This window comes from Lithobates pipiens, unplaced genomic scaffold (genome assembly GCF_037356315.1).
Source record: "Lithobates pipiens isolate NorthernLeopardFrog02 unplaced genomic scaffold, aLitPip1_a1.2 Scaffold_16, whole genome shotgun sequence".
In the NCBI taxonomy this organism is placed as follows: Eukaryota; Metazoa; Chordata; class Amphibia; order Anura; family Ranidae; genus Lithobates; species Lithobates pipiens.
Genome location: NW_027507748.1, coordinates 564,680,138 through 564,706,792, shown reverse-complemented (window position 1 = coordinate 564,706,792; position 26,655 = coordinate 564,680,138). Strand labels below are relative to the sequence as shown.

At 42.1% G+C, this 26,655-nt stretch overlaps 1 protein-coding gene across 3 annotated transcripts in view; it reads left to right on the top strand.

The window, feature by feature from the left end:
- The window catches only part of AGAP2 (ArfGAP with GTPase domain, ankyrin repeat and PH domain 2), a 423,211-nt gene that overhangs the window by 369,014 nt on the left and 27,542 nt on the right, over nt 1-26,655 (top strand). For 2 of the 3 annotated variants that reach the window (XM_077483649.1, XM_077483648.1), the window contains exons 11-14: nt 1,033-1,216; nt 15,810-15,953; nt 20,635-20,783; nt 25,314-25,404. In XM_077483649.1, the coding sequence (XP_077339775.1) occupies nt 1,033-1,216; nt 15,810-15,953; nt 20,635-20,783; nt 25,314-25,404 (568 nt within the window). Of the gene's footprint in view, nt 1-1,032; nt 1,217-15,809; nt 15,954-17,131; nt 17,192-20,634; nt 20,784-25,313; nt 25,405-26,655 lie in introns of all 3 variants that reach the window. The other variant, XM_077483647.1, reaches the window with a different exon arrangement.

The following is a 26,655-nucleotide window of genomic DNA, read 5'->3' as shown; positions in this document are numbered from 1 at the left end:
CAGACAGGAAGTTACCCCTCTATCCTACCTTTCAGAAGCAGGGGTTGTTGGGGGACCCTCCCCTCTTGGTCTACTTTTCTCCACTGTTTCTGGTCTAGCTCCTGAATAGTCTATTGCACCTGTCTCCATGGTGTCTGTCTTTATGGAGCAGTTGTGATCAATCAGCCTCTTATTCAGTTGGCTGTTAGGAATTTATCTCCCCATATCCTGGAGGTGTCTCTTACTGGTGATCAAACACCTGTATTCTGGTCTTCCAGTACAGGTGGTTCTTTCTTCACCATGGGATCCTGCCTCGGGCAGGTCCACTGGTTGGATACCATCTCGGTGTTGCCTTGTCTTTACCACGCAGAAGAAATGTGAGTCGTTATTTTGTCAGGAGAGGTAGTCTGGATCCTGTGCTGGATGCACTAGATGATACCATGATAATTCCTTGGAAACTGGTTCCTTTCAGCTGTCAGCCTCTGGACAAGGAGGAGAGGTTTGGTCACCTAGGGATATGCCTCAGACCATGCATGGCAGGTGCAGATCATCAGCAGAGTGCCCAGTGCATCCCTGGATTATTAGCAAGCAGACTTCACTAGTCTCCTGCTGCAGGTGTCCTTTGCAGGAACAGGGAATGCTTAAATCACTAGAGGGGACTGGTCCACATGGGGTTAGGCCCTCTTTCCTTGGCTGATTATTGTATTATTTACACTACATGTATACTGTATGGTTTAAGTTATAAATTAATTCTCGTTGGCCCTATTCATTATTTTGCTGTTTAGCGTAGACCACTGGAGACCACAGCTATGAGAGGACGCTATCAAATGCTTTTACTAGCATGGTAACGATAAGGAGGGTGACAATTACAGCCTAAGTTATCAGTAGATGCATAAGCTAAATAGATAGAGAAGCCTTCCTTTGATTAGATAGGATAAATAAATGGAAAAAACAGATATCTGATGTACTGCATGTGCTTTTCCCTCCCTATGCTTTTATCCAGTATTGAATAACTAAATTGTTAATCACATTTGTATTTCACCTGTGTTATAGGACTACCTGCACAACACACATGGGAAGGAGATGGACCTTTTGAGGACAACAGTGAAAGTGCCTGGAAAGAGACCTCCTAGAGCTATTTCTTCTTGCGGCCCATCAGCCAGCATAAATGGCTTATTAAAAGATGTTAGCAGTCCCACAGTGACTGATACACCAACCAACAGGCCACCAACAACAAGTAAGCATTGCTAAATATGATATGTCTTCTGAATGGAATTCCATTATAGATGTTATTTGTCCAAAGTTATTGGTCAAACAATGATGAAAGTTAGGAGCTTGTATACCAGGAGAAAATAACTTTGTTAGCAGGCAATTTGTCATCATCTTGTCATCAGCTTATACACGTCTTGAGGCCATTAAACCTTTAAACCTTCACTATTAGCTAGTTTGTGTAAAAGAGGTTTGAATACCATTAAACTACTTGCTGACCAGTGTCCATCATTATATGGTGGCAGGTTAGCTCCCCTGAGCGAATCACCGTAGCTGTACAGGGGCTGATTTAAGGGGTTTTTGGGGCATGCGCGCACCAACAGCATGACCGCAGCGCAACTCCAGAGCTGACCTGCAATCGCTCCTCAGGGAGTCGGAACGGAGATCTGTGTAAACAGACAGATCTCCATTCTGACAGGGAAGTAGAGAGAGATCTGCTGTTCCTAGTGATCAGGAACAGTGATCTCTCTCTACTCCCAGCCAGTACACTCCCCCCACAGTTAGAAACACCTTCCTGGGGAACACTTAACCCCTTGATCACCCCCTAGTGTTAACCCCTTCCCTGCCAGTGACATTTATACAGTAATCAGTGGCTTTTTTTAGCTCTGATCTCTGTATAAATATCACTGGTCCCAAAAAAGTGTCAAAAGTGTCCAATCCGTCCAATGTCACAGTCCTGCTAAAAATCACAGATCGCCGCCATTACTAGTAAAAAATAAATAAATAATAAAAATGCCATGAATCTATTCCTTATTTTGTAGATGCTATAACTTTTGCGCAAACCAATCAATATACGCTTATTGCTGGTGACTTCCTGTGCCAATATAGTACAGAAAAAGTGAAGTCAACAAAGTTCATCAGATATGAGATGCAGGGTTGGTGATATGTTAGAGTGTATTTCTGGTGACTTCCTGTGCTCCCCTCCTGGGTCCCCACTCACCAGATGAAGATGATATATAGGCCTGTGTATCAAGATGGTGTCTCCCGTCCACCGAGTAGGTTGGTGTATCGTGTATTTAGGGAATAGAATCTCATTTCCTCCACCACATAGTCAGGGTCCTTCACACTTTACACAATCAACGACCATTGTAGAGTTAATGGCCGGGTCTTCACACCAGAGTTTTAAGAGTCCTTGTTGAATCTTTAGCAGCTTCCAAAAGATACACAGCTCATCACGACAGGTGTAGTCACCTACTCATCCTCCTATATGCTTTATGCTATAAAATTGCATTGATTACTGTAAAAATGTCACTGGCAGTGAAGGGGTTAACACTAGGGGCACTCGAGGGGTTAACTCTGTTCCCTGGGAAGTGATTCTAACTGAATAGGGAAGGGACTGACTGGAGGAAGTGAGGGATCGTGGTTCCTAGCTAATAGGAACACACATTCTGTCACTCCTGTCACAACAGAACAGGGAAGCGTGTGTTTACACACACTTGTCCCTCTTCTGTCTCTCCTGCTCACGATCACTTGTGGCCGGTGGTCATCACGACAGTTGGCCAAAAGCACCTGCTATCCCGGCCCTGCAAGCCGATGTATAGCTACGACGGCTCGTGCAGGGGAGCCAACCTGCCGCAGTTATACTGCTCGGGAAGTGCTTAAATTAAACAGGATATAAAATGTACAAAATGTAAAATCAGAAGAGACAGTACTTAAAATAGAGATAGTATGTGCAGTGTAAACATCTATGAAGGCCTAATTATGCAACTTTGGTAGTAGTAGTGATTTCCATGCTAGTTTCTAGCCCCTACATTCGCAACAGTATAGGGACCCTGATATTCCCACTGCATTGCTGGTGCCATGATGAAGACCACAAGCTACGATAGTCGATAATCAGCAGAGCAAAGAGCACAAATGGGCCAGTTCCTCCCACTCCTTGAACAGTCCTTGGGTAACTCTTTTGCTTTTCAGACCACAACTTTGGCATGTTCACAAGGAAAGTACTGGGAGCATGGCTGGGTAACCTGCATGAAAAATTCTTAAGTATGTTTAAAGAGGCCATAAATACAACAGGGATACACCTAAAATCTCCGGAAGGCAAAAACACTAGCCTGAAAGACAACAATCCCTCAACCTAAAGGCCTCATGTACTCTGGCCATTTGTACAGCTCTTCTGAACCTTTTCTCCTGCTAGGAGAAAAGCAGCATTAAAAATGTGCCTGGTTCATTCATTTCATTGGCCAGAATAATAATGTATTCTAGTAATTGAAATGAATGAACTCTTCAGTGCTAAATGCACCTAGTGCTTAGCTATGTTTAGACACGTTTATACACGTTCAGCTTTTTTTTCTACTGGAATGCTCCTCTCATGAACATGCAAGTGATGTTTTTTTTCTCTTTCTCTAAATGTCTGTAAGCACCTATGTGTGCAAAGACACATAGGTTAGCATTGAGGCAAAAAAAAAAAAAGTCAAATGCTCTTACAAGTGGTGTTTTAGACACCCCGTGCATATAAGGCCAAATCAGTCCAGAGAGATCTTAAAAACAGGTAAAGAAAGCAAAATTTTACATCCTTGATGTTCCAAAGGATAGGTATATGAGTACCAACCTCATCACAGCTGTCTTTCCCACACCGATATGGCCGCGTGGCAGAAGGACAAAGCCTTAGGTCTGAGACCTCAAAAGCCCAAATACATGATTATCCATCTACATTAGTATTTGAGAAAGGAAGTTTGTTGGCTAGAGAAATAATCAAACATATTCTGTGAGCCTATTACTTTAAAATTGTCAGAAACCATGAATCAGACCGAGACAGAAGTACAATTAAATCACACTTGTTTATTAAATAAAAATAAACAGGTAAATAGAAAAAGCGTAGTCAAAGCATAGCCAGAGTCCAGTAACCGGATCGAATAGTCAGCCAGGCCAGAGTTCAATAACCATATCGGGTAATCAGCCAGGCCAGAAGTCAGGGATCCAAGTAGAGCAACAGCAAGCAGGATAAGGAGCCAGAAGGGATGTCAGCAAGCCAGTCTTTAACCACCTCAGTACAGTGCAGTTACACCCCCTTCCTGACCAGACCAATTTTCAGCTTTCAGCGCTCTCACACTTTGAATGACAATTACTCAGTCATCCAACACAGTATCCATATGAAACTTGCGTCCTTTTTTCCACACAAATAGAGCTTTCTTTTAGTGGTATTTAATCACTAGTGGGTTTTTTATTTTTTGTGCTATAAATAAAATAAAACGTAAATTTTGTGAAAAAAATGCCCTTTTCTTCGTTTCTGTCATAAATTTTTGCTAATTAGTAATTTTTCTTCATAAATTTTGGCCAAAATTTATACTGCTACATATCTTTGGTAAAAATAACCCACATTAGTATATATTATTTGGTCTTTGTGAAAGTTATAGAGTCTACAATCTATGGTGCCAATCACTGAAAATTCATCACTTCTGATCAGGCCTTCAGTACATCAGGTGTACCTAATTTCTTGAGACTCTAACTAGTCAGGAAAGTACAAATACCCCCCAAATGACCCCTTTTTACAAAGTAGACATCCCAAGGTATTAAGTAAGTAGCATGGTGAGTTTTTTTAAGTTGTCATTTTTTCCCACAATTCTTTGCAAAATGAAGATTTTTTTTTTTTTTTTTTTTTTTTTTACTAAATTGTCATATTATCAGGTTATTTCTCACACACAGCATATGTATACAACAAATTACCCCCCAAAATACATTCTGCTACTCTTCCCGAGTACGGCGATACCACATGTGTGAGACTTTTACACAGCCTGGCCACATACAGAGCACCAACATTGATGTAGTACCTTCAGACGTTCTACGAGCAAAAATGACGCATCTCATTTCTCAACCACTTATTACACTTTTGAAGGCCCTGGAGTACCAGGACAATGGAATTTCCCATAAAATCACCCCATTTTGGAAAGCTAACACCCCAAAGTATAATCTGTGAGGCATAATGAGTCTTTTGAATGGTTAATTTTTTTCCAGAAGTTTTTGGAATATGTGGAAAAAAATTAAAACGCATTTTTTTTTACACAAAATTGTCAATTTATAAGATATTTCTAACACATAGCATGTATATAGCCAAAATTACACCCCAAAATACATTCTGCTACTCTTCCCGAGTACAGCGATACCACGTGTGTGAGACTTTTACACAGCCTGGCCACATACAGAGCACTAACATTGATGTAGTACCTTCAGACGTTCTATGAGCAAAAATTACGCATCTCATTTCTCAACCACCTATTACACTTTTGAAGGCCCTGGAGTACCAGCACAATGGAATTTCCCATAAAATTACCCCATTTTGGAAAGCAAACACCCCAACGTATAATCTGTGAGGCATAATGAGTCTTTTGAACGGTTCATTTTTTTCCAGAAGTTTTTGGAATATGTGGAAAAAAATTAAAACGCATTTTTTTTTTACACAAAATGATCAATTTATAAGATATTTCTAACACATAACATGTATATAGCAAAAATTACACCCCAAAATACATTCTGCTACTCCTCCCGAGTATGGCGATACCACATGTGTAGGACTTTTACACAGCCTGGCCACATAGAGAGGCCGAACATTGAAGTAGTACGTTCAGGCGTTCTAGGAGCATAAATGACACATCTCATTTCATTCCTACCCATCACACTTTTGAAGGTCCTGGACCACCAGGACAGTGAAATTACCCACAAAATGACCCCATTTTGGAAAGTAAACACCCCAACGTATATTCTATGAGACATGGGCTGCAAATAGGTACTCGGGTACTCTGATGGGCTGGAGATAGGTACTCGGGTACTCAGATGGACTGTGACAGGTACTCGGGTACTCAGATGGACTGGAACAGGTACTCGGGTACTCTGATGGCCTGGTGACAGGTACTCGGGTACTCTGATGGCCTGGTGACAGGTACTCGAGTACTCTGATGGCCTGGTGACAGGTACTCGGGTACTCTGATGGCCTGGTGACAGGTACTCGGGTACTCTGATGGCCTGGTGACAGGTACTCGGGTACTCTGATGGCCTGGTGACAAGTACTCAGGTACTCTGATGGCCTGGTGGCAGGTACTCTGATGGTTTGGTGACTGGTATTTGGGTACTCTGAAGGGCGGTGACAGGTACTCTGGTACACAGATGGACTGGAACAGGTACTCGGGTACTCAGATGGGCTGTGACAGGTACTCGGTACTCTAATGGACTGTGACAGGTACTCGGTACTCTAATGGACTGTGACAGGTACTCGGTACTCTAATGGACTGTGACAGGTACTCGGTACTCTAATGGACCGTGACAGGTACTCGGTACTCTAATGGACCGTGACAGGTACTCGGTACTCTAATGGACTGTGACAGGTACTCGGGTACCCTGATGGGCCGTGACAGGTACTCGGGTACCCTGATGGGCCGTGACAGGTACTCGGGTACCCTGATGGGCCGTGACAGGTACTCGGGTACCCTGATGTGCCGTGACAGGTACTCGGGTACTCTGATGTGCCGTGACAGGTACTCGGGTACTCTGATGGGCCGGGACAGGTACTCGGGTACTCTGATGGGCCGGGACAGGTACTCGGGTACTCTGATGGGCCGGGACAGGTACTCGGGTACTCTGATGGGCCGGGACAGGTACTCGGGTACTCTGATGGGCCGGGACAGGTACTCGGGTACTCAGATGAACTGTGACAGGTACTCGGGTACTCAGATGGGCTGGGACAGGTACTCGGGTACTCTGATGGGCTGGGACAGGTACTCGGGTACTCTGATGGGCTGGGACAGGTACTCGGGTACTCTGATGGGCTGGGACAGGTACTCGGGTACTCTGATGGGCTGGGACAGGTACTCGGGTACTCTGATGGGCCGGGACAGGTACTTGGGTACTCTGATGGGCCGGGACAGGTACTCGGGTACTCTGATGGGCTGGGACAGGTACTCGGGTACTCTGATGGGCTGGGACAGGTACTCGGGTACTCTGATGGGCTGGGACAGGTACTCAAATACTCTGATGGACTGGGACAGGTACTCAAATACTCTGATGGACTGTGACAGGTACTCTGATGGACTGTGATTGACAGGTACTATGAGGGGTGGTGACAGGTCCTCTTTATTGGGGGGGGGCAATCAGTATGTTTGGTGTACACTGTATGCGGTAACGAGATGTTACCGCAATCTCCTCCTCACACACGATCGGTGTGTGAGGAGGAGAACCCGGTAACATCCCGTTACCGCGGTTTGTTTACATTTTAGTGATCGGCTGTGAAAGGATCACAGCCGATCACGTGGGTAAACAGCCAGCCAATGGCTGTTTACCAGTGTCGGTGACGAGCAGTGTTCCCGGGGAACACGCCGCCACCGACGTGCACACGCAGCGCGCTCGCGATCGCGCGCATGCGCCGTGCACGTACGGGGTGTGACCATCTGTGATCGGCCGTGACTTCATCACGGCCGATCACGTGGTAAACAGCCATAACGAATGGCTGTTCACCCCCTTCGGTGGCGAGCGGTGTCTCCGTGACACGCCGCCACCGAAGAAACAGGGATGCGCGCGCACGATCACGCGCATCCCTGTTTAAACGGGAGGCCGTCATATGACGGCCTCCCGCCACAATAGCTGCGCCGCCTGGCCGTCATTTGACGGCCGGCGGTCAGCAACTAGTTAAACAGAACTGCAGGAGATGGTTTCTTGTGATGTGACCAAGGCGAAGGCAGAGGTGGAGTGAGCTGGACAGCTTTAAGTAGGCAGGTCAGACGAGCATGATCAGGAACATCTGGTAACTGTGGCACAGTACAGAGGCACACAGAAAAATAGCCCTACAGTACAACTGGGGTGTTCCTTTCAAACTCTACAGGACAGAGCCGTGCACTCAAAGTCCTGAAATGTTGCACTGACTTGGGCTAAACAAGTCTTCTTAGCAACTGTCACCAGTTATACCAAGATACAGCAGTTATACCAAGATCAACCAGTTACACCAAGATCCACCAGTTACACCAAGATCCACCAGTTACACCAAGATCCACCAGTTTACCAAGATCTACTAAGCTTCTGCACCAGGGAGAACAACCTGACCTAACTACAAAGCTGGATTAGGAGGCAAAATCAATTGCTTCACTCTTTCCACTCATCCATTTGACTTTTGAATTTTTAAAATTAAAATGATATACTGTAGTACTGTATTTTCAATTGACATTGCCCTGTAGTCTCATAGAGGAAAACCTGCCTCTCTCACTTTTGCAACTTTGTGTCTATCATAGCAGCTAAAAGAGCCAATGGCTGAATAACAATGTTACACAAATGTCAAGCAAGTGGTGTGTGCAGGGATCCAAAGCAACCAGATTCTTGTTTTCATATTAGACCTAACATAAGAAAAATCTATGGTTTCTATGGGCAATAGAGATACTTTTCTTTAAGTTTACATACCTAAGTACCAGTTTTGTTTACAAAGATGTGTTCTTTATAAATGCAAAGAATAATATTTATCACTGATTAAGATAAAGGTTTGATTGCCTTTGAATTGATGGACTAGTCATACTGGAAGTTTTAGAATCTTGTTTTCAAACGTTACCATTCTCTAGCCTATAATATGAGTTTACTGCCATCTAGTGAACAAAGAGGTTATTCATGGATATGCCAAATCTAACTTCTATGCTGCAAAAGTGACTTGCTCTGTACTCTGGAATCTGTGGCATTGGCATGTAGGAAGGCTTGATTATGACTATCTGGATGTAGTTTTCCACTTTGGTTTCAAGCCCACATTGTTTACAGGGGATGCATTTTTGCTATAAAATGTCCAAACAGTTTAAAAATGGAAACCCGACTGGAGCAATGTGCAAACTCTTTCTTATTTTCATAGCCAACAATATAAAGTTTTGGTGCCAAACCGGTAGCCCTTTGGGTACTTGTGTTACTTTTAGACATTATCAGCCAGTAGTCAGCATTTTTTCACCACCTAGTTGCTTACTCAGAAGTGATCAGAGCATGACCTTTAAAATAGTATGATGATCAGCATTTCTGGACTGTAGCTCTGCATCATATCCCTGTGTGAAATATCCTCTGGTACGACGGTACCTGCACTGACAGAACTGCAACACTGTGTCATGGTGTCCATACTGCCAGAACAAGAACTCAGACCATGGAAAGAAAATCAATTTGCTACACTTACCTTTGGTCCAGGCATGCCACCTTTGTAAAAAACACTGGCTTATACATACCTCCCAATGGAGGAATGAGGGACACATACTAGCAAAAGCATGTAGGCATAGGACCCACCACTTCCACACCCCCTTAAAGGAGAATTAACCCACAAGGGCTTTTTTTAACCACTACTATTCCTTTATATTGGCTTTTGACATTTACACATGCTGCAGTTTAGAAATTGGATAAAAGGTTTAGCATTGGGAAACATTTTTTGAAAGATAAAAAGGGCATTTTATATACCATATATATCAGACCAAAATGAGGGACAAGTGAGGTGGAAAGAGGGTCAGAGGAGCATTGCTCTAAATCTGACACAGTCCCTCAAAACCAGGGACAGTTGGGAGCTGTGACTTATATTATTGAAAAAAGGTACCTGTAGGCAAGGGTAACATCCTTCCAGGTAGATCCAGACTAGATGCTCTTACACTGAACTGGAGTGCCTTCAAAATGTTGAGGCACTTATCCCTCCCCAGGGATCTCCTGAGAAGAATAGTGATGTCATGTGATGCCTAATGATGTGGAAGACAGGGATTATGTAAGTATAAGATCCAACTTTTTTATTTACAGGTACAGTTTTTGAACACTATGAGGCAATGATTTTTTACAGGGGTTGGGGGCCCAGATCTTATAAGTAGACCCTGTATTGTACTGCAAGGTCTGCGTTAAATACTTTTGCCTTTATTTTTCTGTGTTGTCTATTCCCTTTTCTCTCTCAATTTTTTTTCTCTGATCTTTTGAGATATGGTAAGAGACAGTAGCTTTTAATTGTACTGTAAAGAGCAAAAGTGGCAGGAGCAATGGGTTTGTAAAGGCCATGTAATTGCAGGGATATCTAGTAGTCTCTTGTAATGTGCACGAAGTTCCCAGTCTCCAACCACACCTGTACCATGCTGCCAGTCTCTAACCATTTTCTGTGGACTATCTTGCAGCTTTTGACGATTACCAGTACTACGTCTGCAGTCTTTCTATATTATTGTATATATTTAATATTATATGTAGCCTCCTTTCTTGTTGTATGACCAACACTGATATAGGTGCAAATCTTTGCAAAGTGTGGATTTGACTGTAGTCTTTAGAAATCAATTATAAAGCACAATACAGCTGACAGGTGAACTTCTAGCACGTTATTGATGTATTTCCAACAGTGTTTTTGTTGCACAAATGCAGCTGAACATTTACAGTGATTTACATGACTGACTTGCTTCTTAGACGTCTTCTTTTTTAAATTTTGTTTTTTTAGCACGATTACCCCATCTGGGTTCTAAGCATATGAAAGGTTATCATCTCTGTTGGAATGCGTGTTTTAATTATCTCTTTTCAAACAGCCACACTAATTGTTTTGGCTGCTTATCTTTAATTGTAATGAACCGTCTCACAGCTGAATATTTTTTGTTCTCTTTTCCTCTGAAAATCAACTTGTCACCTCATTTGTTTATTTGGTTTGCATAAAATCTTTAATATAAAAAAACAAACAATACAAACAGATGGCAAATACAATCAAGACACAACATTACCAAGGCCTGGCCTTGAAAACTAGAGGAAAGTCAAAAAACTGGTATTGCCTATAGCAAGCAAACTTTTCTATTAGTCTATAGCAGGGATCTGCAATTAGCGGACCTCCAGCTGTTGCAAAACTACAAGTCCCATCATGCCTCTGCCTCTGGGTGTCATGCTTGTGGCTGTCAGAGTATTACTATGCCTCATGGGACTTGTAGTTCTGCAACAGCTGGAGGTCTGCGAATTGCATATCCCTAGTTTAAATCCAAATGTGATAGTAAACTATTGGTACTGGCCAAAAACAATCCTTTTGTCAACAATATTTTTTTCAGTATTGGGTTACAGCCCAGCTCCAGCTTCATGAAAAAAAAATCCTCAATACTAATTTTCCTGCACATGGTAATATAACCGCTTTGTGATCTGGCTCCCTGTCATGTACCTGGTTTGTGAGTCTGACGTGTAGAGGAGGGCCTCTCCTACCACAACGGCTTGTGGGTCACTGAAGGTGAGACAGCAGCCACAGCAGCATGGTGGCGTAGGAGGGCCTAAGATCAGTCCTGTAGTCTGTATGGCTGGTTGTCCATTGACGGATGTGCAGCAGTCAGGCAGGTTGTCCATGGATGGATGTGCAGCAGGCAGGCTGGTGGTGGTTAGGCAGACCAGGGTCGTAGCAGGCTGGGATTGCAGCTGGGGCAGGAACCGGATGAGAATTGTAGAACAGAGCTGTGATAGGCTGGATGAGCAGGTGCAGGGTCAGGCAGGCCAGGTCGGTAATGTTCAGGCAGGTAAACAGAGCAGCAGGCAGAAGAGGAGTCAGCACAGGTAACAGGTCAGAACAAACAGAAGCTGCAGGCCAAACAGCAATGAGTCTATGCAGAAGCTCAGCTTAAATAGTCCACCTGGCGTACGCCAATGTTCTGATGCGCAAGTGCGCATGTTTGTACCCTGATGCGCTAGTGCGCATGCACACGATGTAGAGAAAAAGGATGTAAAAACGTGTGAAATTTGTGCTCAAACCAAGTCTCCTACCTATGCACCTACAGGCACTCTTCTTCTCCTACCCATTCTCACAGAACTTTGGTGCCACCTCTATGACAAAAGAAAATAATGGGAGCTCAAAGGGAGTTTACCACCAAAATAGTTTACTTTTTTAATTACCAGTGATACAAAATCTGTTTAAATCTAAGCAAAAAAGAACTTCCACTGTACACCAATTAAAACACACCACCTCTACAAACCTTGCTTCTTCTGGTGGCTGTATGGTTATTTAGGAAGTGGTGGACCACTTTTCTAAGATGGCACATTATATTTAACCTTATGTAATCACTGCAAAGCTAGATCCAGTCTTCTCCAAACTTTGTCTACCTCTGCATCTCAAGTTATGGAATACTTTCCATGTTTCATGTTCCATGCTCAAAGATCTAGTTCTGAATTATTTTGTTCTTCAGCTTTAGCTACTCCCTCAGCCAATCTAAAAATTACTAAGTTCACCAAATCCTGGACTCAAAGATTTCTTATGGAATAATTCAGTAATTAATTGACTTAAAGGGGTTCTGTTCTGAATAAAGGAGTTCCCTGCATCTGAAGTATAGGCTCTCCTGATTAAAAAAAAAAAAAAATCTATTGTAGCTTTCCAGTTGAAACAAGGACCTTGAGGGGTGGGGAGGCCCCATAAAAGACAGTGAGATGGGGTAATATCACACAAACCTCTCCTGCAATCCAGCACTGAGGTTCGTCTGTGGCACACCCAGAGCTGCAGCGCTGCCACCAATCAGGAAACAGCTCTCCTGATCAGCTCCATGGCCAGTTGGCAGCACTCTTGACTAGTGCAGCCTTAAGTTGTGAAATGATGCATGGCTCAGCATTTAAACAACTCCGCATTATGCTTCTTCTAAGCCCCCTCCTACTACAGTACCTACCTGTATCCCTATAACTCCTGTAACATTTGTGCCTACCTCCACCCTCTAGTTATTGGTGACTCCAAGTGTGCTCTCAGTCTCTGTGTCATTTATTGGCTCCAGTGTGCCCAGTGACTCCAAGTGCCTCCCCAGTCCATGTGTCATCTATTGACTCCTGTGGCTCTAAGTGCGCTCGCAGTCAACATGTCATCTAGTGACTTTAGTGTGCTCAGTGAATCCAGGCGCATCCCCTGTTCTCGTATGATTTTGTGGTCTCAAGGTCACACCTCTGTCCCCCTTTGTCTCCAAGTATTCTACCTTGCTCCTCCATGACATTTGTGTCTTCATGTAGCCCCAATATACTCCTGCATAATCTGGATTAGACATGTGCACACTGAAATATTTTGTTTCGGAATTTCGTGTTCGTCCGAAAAATACATTTATTTAGTTACTCCTGAAATTCGTTTTTACTTTTTTCGTTAAAAAATTGCATTCGTCCGAAAATCCAAATGAATTAAGGTTGAATCTGTCATTGAAGGCTTATGGTGTCTGTCAAATGTTTAAAGAAGATTCAACGGAGCAGCTAAACTCACTGTATGATGCTGCAAGCATACATTCCCGGTCGAATATTTCGACTACAAGCTATATTAGGATTCTAATGTTGTATGTCTTCTATGGGTTTTGTTAAGGCTATTTGCATTGCACACAGGTCATGTTAGCATTAGCATTAAGAAGAAAAAAAAAAAAGAACAATAAAAATGCGTGGGGGTCCCCCGAAATTCCATACCAGGCCCTTTGGGTCTGGTATGGATATTAAGGGGAACCCCATGCCAAAAGAAAAATGGTGTGGGGGTCCCCCTCAAAATCCATACCAGGCCCTTCAGGTCTTGCATTAATTTTAAGGGGACCCCCGCGCCAAAAAAAATGGCGTGGGGGTCCCCCTCAAAATCCATACCAGACCCTTATCCGAGCATGCAGTGCTGGCAGGCCGCAGGAAAAGAGGGGGGCGAGAGAGCGCCCCCCCCCCCTCCTGAACCGTACCAGGCCACATGCTCTCAACATTGGGAGGATGCTTTGGGGTCTCCGCCCCCTTCTGACGCACGGTTCCATGCATCAGAGGGGGACGGAGTTACTGGGTGTCCGTGCCCTCTATTATATAAGAACTGTCAGAAGAAGAGAAGCGTCACACAGCGGGAGCCTCCCATTGCGTAGAACGGCCCGAGAACGAAGAAGAGACGCCGTGGAGGAAGATGCCGGACGAGAACACCGGAGCAAGAAAAAGCGGATCGGAGGATGAAGAGGATCGGAGGAAGAAGAAGATGGAGGAAGAAACCGAAGGATGAAGAAAGGAAGAAGGAAGAAGACCAGAAGAAAAAAGATGAAAGAAGACTTTAATAAAGGAATTGTCAAAAACTGTCTCTTGTCGTTTTTAACACTTTTGTCACTTTTGTGGTGAAATGGTAGGCCTTACCATTTCACACAGGGGGGAGGCCGGGATCTGGGGGTCCCCTTGTTAAAGGGGGCTTCCAGATTTCGATAAGCTCCCCACCCACAGACCCCCACAACCACCGGCCAGGGTTGTGGGGATGAGGCCCTTGTCCTTATCAACATGGGGACAAGGTGCTTAGGGGGGGACCCCAAAGCATCCTCCCAATGTTGAGGGCATATGGCCTGGTACGGTTCAGGGGGGGCGCTGTCTCTCGCTCCCCCCTCTTTTCCTGCAGCCTGCCAGGTTGCATGCTCGGATAAGGGTCTGGTATGGATTTTGAGGGGGACCCCCACGCCATTTTTTTTTCTTGGCGCAGGGTTCCCCTTAAAATCCATGCCAGACCTGAAGGTCCACGTTGCCTCCCAAAGTCGTGCTGGAAGTCGTGTTGCCCCTGTGTGAATGGACTGTTATGATACAAGTTCAATAGACACAGATTGTTATTGTCAGAGTCATGTCGAATCTCCTATTCTATATCGAACTGTGTCAAAATGAAAATAAAGCATTTATTTATGTCAGATCTTTCATTTTTTTCGCATTCTGTGCTTTCGTTATCGTTTGCCAAAATGATAACAAAAATACCTGAAATTTGGACAAAAATGCATTCGGACAAAAACGAATGCACTTGTCTAATCTGGATGTTCCTTCTTTTGATGTCCAGGATAAGACAGCAACATTATTGTAGAAAACAAAAATAATTGCGCACTCATTTTTACATTTAACTACAACCTTTTATGTGGGTTCAAAGAAGATCCCTGTAAAAATCCTAATTTGAGGCAGTATTTTATAGATCATAGTTTACTTCTGTCAGGCAATATGGATGTATGAATTTCCTGAAAAAATTAAATCAACTTAGTAGTGTACAAAAACAGTTTTATACAGTAGATCCTGACCCTTGGTAAATGCTTTTAACATGTTCTGCAAGTTAGTATGGTAGTGAATAAATAAAGTTTTATTGCAAAATTACAATCTGGTTATTACTGAACTCACAAAACACTTAAGGTTGATGCTCTAGTCTTATGATCTATATGAAGAATGAAGATGTTTAAAAAAAAGATTTGAAGCTTTCATGCAAACATATTTAGCCCAGGTTTACACTGATGTGGGTTAGAAATTACTAAATTTTAAACTGGCAATGCAGTCCGACTTCGGAGGCAATTTGACAGACATCTGAAAGACATGCACAGTCGTCTATTCAAATAACCCATGAAAGTCACTAAAAGTAGTACAGGAACTACTTTTGGGAATCAGTGCGGTGCTGCAAACACGGCATTGCACAAATTTGCATGGTGCCATTGCCGGCAATAGCCAAATCGCATGCCAAATCGGCCATATGTGAATGTGGGCTAAGTTATGTTTTGTACCTACAACCTGTCAGAAGTTCTTGGAAAAACAATATTCTTTCATCCGATTATACATTGATAACATTGGTTATAAAATAGTGACCTTATGTCCTTGTTTTATATGATAACACATTACTTTTCCATAGCTAGTACCACTCATTAAGGATCTTATACCTCTTTTGATAGAGAGCAGCTCCACTGGGGATGTGATTTCCAGCCCATCCAGCAACAAGGAGCCTCCACCATCACCACTAAGTGACAAAAAGAAAAAGGGGAGGAAGAAAAACATGACTCCTTCAAAAACAGAGGGCTCGGCAGGACAGGCAGATGGTATGGTATTCATATTTGTGTTTTCTATATACAAGTAAAGGTTCAAGGAACTAGAGCAAAGATATTCCACAGTATTAAATGGATAATAAATAAGCATATAAATCTTATACAAGAGGGGTAAAATGACAAAAGTCCAGGGTCTTTAAATAGGGTAAAAATCCAGGGACCATGAAGATGAAGATGGAGAATCCAGGAGTCAGGGGAACAGAAACCATGTTCCATTTGCACCGAGAAAAACACAAAGAGAGAGGCACATAAGAACGTCTCTCTCTTTGTATATTTGTGTTTTCTGGCTCTTCATACAGTCATGAATGCTCATTTACCTGCTACAAAGATTACAGTAGAACATTGTTTGTCTTTCTGAACTTAATCAGATAATGCAAACACCTCCATACAAAGATAGAATCATCTTTTTTAGTGTAGTTTTATCATATATATATATATATATATATATATATATATATATATATATATATATATATATATATATATATATATATATAATGTGAGCAAAATAAAAAGATATCCAATATATCTCAGCAATACATACCCATTTCTCCATGTGTTGTCTCCTTACATTCACTGCAAGTGTTGAAAAAATACCTGGTGATCCTGACAGATATCCAGTGAGCTTCTCATAAGTTACTTATAATGAATTGCACTAGTATGATTGGTCTGATTGTATAGAGTAATCCATAATATGTGTGGAGACACAACAGGGTGCAGTCTAATTGTAAGTAGAATTATTATATTTAAAAAAAAAAGTTCTCGTTGGAAGAAGATTGTAGCATGTTTTAACCATTTCATTTTACATTAGTTTTCCTGACATGACAGACATCTTTGTTGAGAGCAACAGAATTGTATAGGTGACTGGATGCTTTCTGTCTAGTATTGGGTGACCTGTTTTTTTTTTTCAATAGTTGTCAGACCCAAAACTAAAATGGGACCTATGTGGTTATCTTTTTGCCTCTCCAGAACTATAACATAATGAGTGTGCGTGTGCGTTTGTGTGTGTGATAAGCTATTGTGCAGTTGTTTAGATCTTTCTTTCCTAGCCTGTACTGCTTGCTGTGTGTCTGATGTTGTCCTGATACCTGTCTATCCTTTAATTCTGCAATTTTCTTCTCTTTCTTTCTTGCTTTATTCTTTCTGCTTTGCTCTCTGGGATCGCCTTCCAGCCAAGCGCAAAATGTGGAAATTAAAAACATTTGGTAGTTTAAGAAACATTTATAAAACAGGTAAAGAGCATAAAAATCTGTATCTTTCTTTAATTCTAGGTGGCGGGGACAATGATCTGTTTTTTTTATGCAAAATGGCGGAGCAATGTAATGTTTGATGAATAGTACCATAGCTGCAAGTTGCCTTCTTGTCTTTCTCTCTTTGTCTTCCTCTGAACACCAATTCTTTTTTAGTAATTTATAACAACAGAAGTGAAGGAAAACATGGTACCCACAGCAATGTGCTTGACAGCAGGGGCGGACTGACAACTCATGGGGCCCCCGGGCAATCAGAGATTATGGGGCCACATAGTATACATAAACACACACACACAGTATACAATCACACACAGTACACAGACATGTTTCTATTGGCTGAGAAGGTACTGGAGAGGTGGGCAGCTATAATCTCGGGATTTACATACTGTCCCTGGTTTTACTGAGGCTGGCAACCCTGATGGGGCCCCCTAGTGGCATGGGGCCCTCGGGCAGTGCCCGAGTAGCCCAATGGTCAGTCCGCCCCTGCTTGACAGGATGTGACACAGTCTGTGATACTGGTGTTAAACTTAAAGTGTGTGTCAAGCCAAAGGCTATCTTCTAGTTTTGGATAAATTGGTAGAACTTTTGAATTCCTGAGCCCTGGATAGCAGTAACATGCTCACAGAAGTTCTAACCCTTCCCCCCTCTATCTGGAACGTAAAAAAAAGAAAAAAGAAAAACGAGGGCCGTAAACTTTAATTTGTTAAAATGAATGCATTAATTTATATATATATATATATATATATATATATATATATATATATATATATATATTCTTTAAAACGGAGCTTCACGTTAAAAAAATTATTAAAAGCCAACAGCTACAAATACTGCAGCTGCTGACTTTTAATAAATGGACACTTACCTGTCCAGGGTGCCCGCGATGTCAGCAGCAGATGACGAGCAAGCGCTCGTCTCTCAGCTGCCTCCGCCACCATCCTCGGTCAGGGAATTAGGAAGTGAAGCGTTGCGGCTTCACTGTCCGGTTCCCTACTGTACATGCACGAGTCGTGCTGTGCATCTTCACTGGTCCCCGTTGTGTTCTGGTGTCTTTCCCAGAACACAAAGGGGGGGCAGGCATCTGCAGATATTCTGCAGCTAGCTATGCCCAGAAGTGGGTGCAGATACCTCTATTATACAGGTATCTACACCCCTCTCCCCCCTGAAAGGTGCCAATTGTGGCACTGGAGGGGGGGGGGAATCCGATGAGCGGAAGTTCCACTTTAGGGTGGAGCTCTGCTTTAAATTATCCCATAGTTAATTATCTTCAAAGAATGTTCAATTCACAAATAGAAATACTGATTAGAAATTAAATTCTATATTGATTTATTTTTGCATGAAACGAGCCCTTAAAGTGTAAGTTCACCTTTAAAGAAAATCTGTAAGGTGAACTTACACCGGAACCGCTCCCACCCCCTGGTCCCACTGTATCTGAGTCCCACGATCACCTGTGAGACACCAGGTCACCTCTTTACCGGTCCGGGGATTTGAAATCCTCATGGCCTTCCCTCCTCTTCTCCATCACCTACAGGACGGGCTAGGCAGGTCCTGATTGGTCAGCGTCGACCAATTAGAATGCCTCCTATACGTAGCTTTACGAGGTATGTTTAGCAGATTAAGCCACAGGGATTTCAAATCCCCACAACGGTGCAGCGGTGACTGAATGTGTCACAGGCGGGTGATCGCGGGACTTCTGTATAGCGTGACTGGGGGAAATGAGGAAGAAGGTCCAGTGTAAGTTCACCTTACAGATTTTCTGTAAAGGTGAACTTACCCTTTACTGAAAGTCTGTTTTCTACATAAATTATTATTTAATTTAAAACCCATTATTTTACCACCACCTCAAATGGCTTCTTCCTTCTTTTCAACAGACAATTCTTTGAAACTGTTACCAAGCTAAGGGTGTTATAAGGAATCGTGGTTATTTTTGTGATTTGATTTTAATAGTCAGGATATGTAAAAGACCTAAAATAATGTGCTAAATTATAAATATAACATGTGTGTGGTCAATTTGACTGCTTGGTAATGCTTTTAATGAATTGAAAAGTCCAATTTTCCATTGTAAAGGAAAAAAAGGGCACACTGCACAAAGTAATGATTATGTCTGTTATGCTTTTGACTGTTACCCCAAGTCGTTTGCTATAGCCCCTAGCTCTATATGGCCCAATGCTCACTGGAGGGTTGCATGAATTGCTCAACCCTGGTGCATTACCTGCAAGAACCTAGCCATGTCCAGACTTGTAGGTAGGTCACATACAAAAAGGTCCACACTTGTAGGTAGGTCACATACAAAAAAGGTCCCGCCTCAAAAGGCACGTTACACTGGATTACCAACACAACTGTGAGCTATCTAGTTCCCAAGAACACTAGTAACCCATAATCTCTTAAGGCCTCGTAGTTGAATGATTGATATTTAACAGTGTTCTTTCTGAATAGGACAAGTAATAATGGCTTGACAATTTCAATAAGCGAAATCAGCCCCAGCTACCTCTTGCTGTTCTTTCCCCGCTTCCAGAGAAAAAGGTGTTATTTGCCATTACCATGTTATTTGTGTCACAAAGGGGTATACCACAAGGCAAAACCCCAGGAGCAAATTTATTTTGCCAAAAACAATCCACCACAAACCATCTATTACTACTTTACGATTGCACTAAAGTGGAATCTGATAAATCGCTATGAAATACCACACCTTGCACATCATTATCCTTCTTTACACTAATGGTATAAGCCTATAAGAACCAATCTGTTGGAGTTAGGACCATACAGCAGACTTAGCAGGGCTCAGCATTACTGAGCACCCCATACTTATTTTGGAGGAGAAAATAATGCTCTTGAGGATTTTCTCAATTCTATAGTCAAAAAGAAAAATATCCATAATGTTGTTTCACAGTGAGAAAAACAAACCGCAGAATTATTTCTGCAATTTATGCACCCAGCAGGATATATCAACCTGATTTATGTTAAACGAAAGTACTGTTTCTCTAAGCTTTTATGTACATAAATGGGTCCTATACTTTGTGTTGTTAAGATATAGATTTATTTAATGCTGTTCATTGCGTCAAAAACTCACACGGATACCCAATTATTCCTGAACAATTGAAATGCCATATAGTTATAGATCCTGCTCCCACACTGTTTAAATAAGAGATATAATTATTCCTATGTATGTTCAGTCTTACAGAACTTTTAATATAGAGAGCAATTACTAAACTTTTTTCTGCACATCTTCTGAATGGAAGATTAGTGAATATTTTCCACTAAACACCACTAATCAGAACAGAATATTGTTAATGTATGTACAGACTACAAATTGTAGTATGAATGTGGTTTTATATATATATATATATATATATATATATATATATTATATATATATATATATATCACACTGACTAGTACCTAATAATTCCCTTTTCATTCTAAAGAAGAGAACTTTGAATTCATCATTGTATCCAGTACTGGGCAAACATGGCATTTTGAGACCGGCAGTTTTGAAGAAAGAGATTCCTGGGTACATGCTATTGAAAGTCAGATCCTTGCAAGTCTACAGTGCTGTGAAAGTAGCAAAAACAAGGTAGGATTCACCCACCTGAAAAAAAAAGTGGTACATCATTTGTGTAATGACACTGTCAGTCTATACAAAAGTGTTATTTTAGTTGTAGACAGAGCCTGGTTGGTTAAGTCAGCCTAGGACATAATGGAAGCCATAGATACTAAAACAGTGAAATCACTCTGCTATAATGTCATATGTTGTTCTTGTCCACATGGCTGTTTGGATGGTTCTGCCCACTTTTGCATGTTCTACTGTGGCCTTGTCTGTAATATAAAATAAATTAATGAATAAAAACAGGGAGTGTGATAAACCTCAACAAATGTAAAGACCCTGCAAGTCAAGTATGGAGATCTCACCAATAAAGCCTCAAGGATAAATATGAAACCTTCAGTGTATTTAATTTCTCAGAACCTACCATAAACTGAAATATTATTTTGGTATAATGACCCTTTAAAAATTAAAGCGACAGATTCATGAAAAGCCACAGAGAATAATTTCAAGCTACAAAACTAAATTAGGACCTTGCTTCTTTAGGACTTCATGATATTTAGGCTTCAGCTTACTTATCCTTCTTTATGACCTATAGTCTGGTGAGCTAGTCCTTCCAGAGCTGTCTTTAATACTGATTGGACCCTGGGCAAAAATTTTCTTGGGCCCCCCCCCCCCCCCATGCAATTGCACTCTCCACCTGCTCTGAGGCATACAGTAAACTGATTTTAAGTCTAGCTGCTATTTATTGTATCAGATCAGGCAGAAATTGTGATTGGTTGCCAGCAGTTACAGTACAGCATATCATAACTGCTTACTGACTGGTTGCTAGAGGTTACAGCACACATTATGGCTCCCTAATTAGTTGCTAGAGGTTACAGCACATCTCCTCAATGCAGGAGAGCATGATATACATATGAATGTTGCCTTCATTTACATATCAATTCCACCGACCGCAGCTATTTACTTAGTAATGCTACCACTATTTACATATGAATGCCGGTTATTTACATGTAAACACAGGGTCTGCAGGTGAGTCATCTGTACACAACAATAGGGCAGAGCTGGGCAGCATTAGTAGCAGCATTTCACACATATATCGGGACACAGCAAGGGACTAAAACTTCAAGGGACAATGGAATTTAAACTGGGATAGTTGGCAAGTATGAAGCAGCTGCTTTGGGCCCCACAACAATGACAGGGCCCAGGGCAGCTGCCCCTTTTGCCCTGCCTTAAAGACGGCCCTGAGTCCTTCAAGAATGTATATGCATTTTTATCCCCAACTTATGCAAAGATATTTATTGTTATGAAGAATCTTTGTTCAACATGGCTTCCACCACATGTGTAAGTTGCAAGTACATATTATAGCTGGTAACTGTAAACACAATAGTAGATTCACTTATAATATCTTCTTAAAAAGAATTTCAGAATATGCCAATAATAAATCTTAGTGAAGTTTTCTGCAACTTTGTGGATGTACTGTACATGAGGGGTTGACAGTTCACTGGTGCTCAATGTGGTTCCCTCAAAGAAAAACAGCAGAAAGAGGGCGCCTGGGTCAGTATGATAGTAAAAGCAAGTAACACTTTAGTCAGATACACTTCCATAAGAAGTATCTTGCGAGCTGCACACAGGGTGGATGTAGATCACCAATCAAGCAGTCAGCCATTACAAGGGATGAGAATAACCCTGTGGGGATCATCTCTGACCTGCCATACGGAGGTGTATAACCAGCAGCATCTCCAGCTCTCACAGAGCTAGCAAGAGACCAAATCAGGACTGGGGTGTTTCCGAGGCTCCACCTCCTTCTTCAGGAAAAAAAAAAAAGAAGGTGGCACTTATCCCCACAGTGGTCTTCTCATCCCTTGTGATGGCTGACTGCTTGATTGGTGATCCACATCCTCCCTGTGTGCAGCTTGCAAGATACTTTTACGTAAGTGTATCTGAATAAAGGGTTACCGTATATACTCTTGTATAAGCCGAGTTTTTCAGCACATTTTTTAGACTGAAAAAGCCCCCCTTATACTCGAGTCAGGCAGAAGTTCCCAGCTGTCTGGCCGGGATGGGAGAAGTCAGGGGCAGGTGCAGGAGAGCTCCATGGCTGTGCTGGCTTTTGGAATGTGTGTGAGCTTTTATTGAGCTGACATCAGGCTCTTTGTTGCCCCCTTTGGTAAATTTCTACATGTGCACCCCTCGTGTGTCCTGCACAAGAGCTGGGAGTGGGACAAGGAACACCACCTAACAAGTAACGGGGGGCTGTGTGTGTGTCTGTGTACATGTGTCTGTTTACATGTGTGTGTCTGTGTACGTGTGTGCCTGTGTATGCGTGTGTGTGTCTGTGTACATGCGTGCCTGTGTACGTGTGTGTGTTTGTGTACATGTGTGTGCTTGTGTAATTTACCAGTAGCTGCTGCATTTCTCACCCTAGGCTTATACTCGAGTCAATAAGTTTTCCCAGTTTTTTGTGGTAAAATTTGGTGCATCGGCTTATATTCGGGTCAGCTTATACTCAAGTTTATACAGTACTTGATTTTACTATCACACTGACCCAGGCGCCCTCTTTCGGCTGTTTTTGTTTGTCTGAGGGAACTCCCATATCCTGCTGAGGAGCTGTCAGTGACTGTGTGCAATCCCCACCCACCTGTGGATCCATTCATCCTGTGGACTTCTCCTTAATATCCCTTACTACTATGGACTGTATCTTGTTGTCCCCCCCCCCCCCCCCCCCCTGCTATTGATCCCTTATGATCCACCTTATAGCTGCCAGTGAGCACTGACTCACACACTACCTGACAGTTCTGTGTGATATGTTGCTGGCGCTCAATGTAGTGGCTATATAGGATAAATGGTATATACAGTTAGGCCCATATATATTTGGACACAAGAAGAATTTTAGTTTTTTTCAGGTATTTACCAAAACATATTCAAGCTATAGTTATATAATGAATATGGGCTGAAAGTGTACACTCGCAGATTAGATTTGAAAGTATGTATCCAAATCGGAGGAAGGGTTTAAGAATTACAGCTCTTAAAACGGAAGTAAACTTCCTCTGCAAACTTTTACCTATAGGTCAATTTTATTATTAGGTTACCTAATAAGAAAACCTTAGTGAACAAACAGCACCATGAAGACCAAGAAACACACCAGACAGGTCAGGGATAAATTTGTGGAGAAGTTTAAAGCAGGGTTAGGTTCCCAAAGTATCCCAAGCTTTGAACTTCTCACTGAGCAATGTTCAATCCATCATCCAAAAATTGAAAAGAGTATGGCACATCTGCAAACCTACCAAGACTTGGGTGTTCACATAAACAGACAGGCTGGGCAAGGAAAGCATTAATCAGAGAAGCAGCCAAGAGGCCCATGATAACTCTAGAGTAGCTGCAGAGATCCACAGCTCAGGTGGGAGAATCCATCCACAGGACAATTATTAGTCGAGCACTCCACAAATCTGGCCTTTATGGAGAAGTGGCAAGAAGAAAGCCATTGTTGAAAGAAAGCCATAAGAGGTCCCATTTGCAGTTTGTGAGAAACCATGTGGGGGACACAGCAAATATGTGGAAGAAGGTGCTCTGGTCAGATGAGACTAAAATGTAACTTTTTGGCCTAAAAGCAAAATGCTATGTGTGGCGGAAACCTAACACTGCACATCACCCTGAACACATCAAACATGGTGGTGGCAGCATCATGTTGTGGGGATGCTTATCTTCAGCAGGGATGGGGAAGCTGGTCAGAGTTGATGGGAAGATGGATGGAGCCAAATACAGGGCAACCTTAGAACAAAACCTGTTTGAGTCTGCAAAGACTTGAGACTGGGGCGGAGGTTCACCTTCCAGCAGGACAACGGCCCTAAATATACAGCCAGAGCTACAATTGGAATGGTTTAGATCAAAGCATGTTCATGTGTTAGAATGGCCCGGTCAATGTCCAGACCTAAATCAAATTGAGAATCTGTGACAAGACTTGAAAATTGCTGTTCACAGGCACTCTCCATCCAATCTGAGAATCTTGCAAAGAAGAATTGGCAAAAAATTCACGCTCTAGATGTGCAAAGCATGTAAAAACATTCCCGAAAAGACTTGTATCTGTAATTGTAGTGAAAGATGGTTTTACAAAGTATTGACTCAGGGGGGCTGAATATAAATGCACGCCACACTTTTCACATATTTATTTGTAAAGAATTTTGAAAAACATTTATCATTTTCCTTCCACTGTTGGTCTATCACATAAAATCCCAATAAAATACATTTACGTTTTTTGGTTGTAACATGACAACATGTAGAAAATTTCAAGGGGTCTGAATACTTTTTCAAGGCACTGTATATAGACCTAACTGTCGATTTATTTAAATGTCTTGTAAGGCTATATAAGGTAAATAACTCTATTGTTTTTATATGTATACATCTTCTTCTGATAGATATGTGACAAGTATTGAAGACAATGGTGACAAGTATTGAAAAGGTTTTAGATAGTAAATAGCACAGAATATGTAAAACAAATATGTTACTGCTCCTTTATAAACTAAAACTTTTGTGAACTTTTTATTTTTTTTATTTTTTTTTAAGGCTCGCTTGGACAGTCAAAGTGAAGCTGTAGCCATCCAAGCTATCCGCAACGCAAAAGGGAATAATTTCTGCGTAGACTGCAATGCACCAAGTATGTATCATTCTCTTTACTTTTAAATACAGGGCATAGTAAAATGCCACATCAGTTTACTTCAACATACAGTATGTTATTAAGGAAACATGCAGACCTTGCATTTTATTCTGGGTCAGTCACTCAAAGCACTGAAGGCAGGTGTTCAGCACGAAAGCCAGGCAATTGGCATTTTCAGAAGAAGACAACAATGGCAGCCTGTATAATTCTTTTAGTGCTGTTAGCTGTGTAATCACTGGCCCCAAAATTGTATGTATTAGCTAACAATTGTTTATGAGGCTTTGAATATTATATATGTTTAGACTAATGGGTAACCTGAGGTGACTAGTGGGTAATCTGAGTTTACCCACAGTGGATTACTGTTCATTACTATTTTAGGCATGTACAGAGTTTTTCTGTGCCCTAGCCCTGCCATGGTGTTAATGGTTATGCAGAGCTGAGGGTAGTATACATACAGCGCCCCTTGAATACAGAGAAGATGTGCAATATGTAACATATTCTACTTAGTGACATATTAAGTGAGGTTGAAAAAAGACACAAGTCCAACCTATGTGTAAAACATATTGTTTATATTATAAGGCTTCATGCACACAAGATGCTTTTAAACGCGTGTTCAGAGGCAGTTGGACACTTTTTTCAACTGCCCCTGAACTCATTCAATGTTATCCTTTGTGTCCATGTACACAGTCTAGTTTTTTGCTGTTTTTATGCAGTTGCGTTTAACCTCGTTTTTCCAGAAGCAAAAAAATGGGTTCAGACGCAAAAGTTTCCATGTTTCAGATGTTTCGCCGCATTTTCGTTTATAAGCGTTTTTAAAGGTGAACAATTTTTTTTACATTAATAATCTCAAAAATTATTGCAAATGATGAAAAACCATTAATTTTTTTTTAAACAATTGCAATTGCAAGTGGACAATCCACAACTTGTGGCAGGTGAAATGGCAGGTGAAATGGCAGGTGACGTAGCAAGTGACCTGGCAGGTGACGTGGCAAGTGGACGATCCACAACTTGTGGCAGGTGACGTGGCAGGTGACGTGGCAAGTGACGTGGCAAGCGGACAATCCACAACTTGTGGCAGGTGACATGACAAGTGGACAATCCACAACTTGTGGCAAGTGATGTGGCAAGTGGACAATCCACAACTTGTGGCAGGTGACATTGCAAGTGGACAATCCACAACTTGTGGCAGGTGACGTGGCAAGTGGCGTGGCAGGTGACGTGGCAAGTGGACAATCCACAACTTGTGGCAGG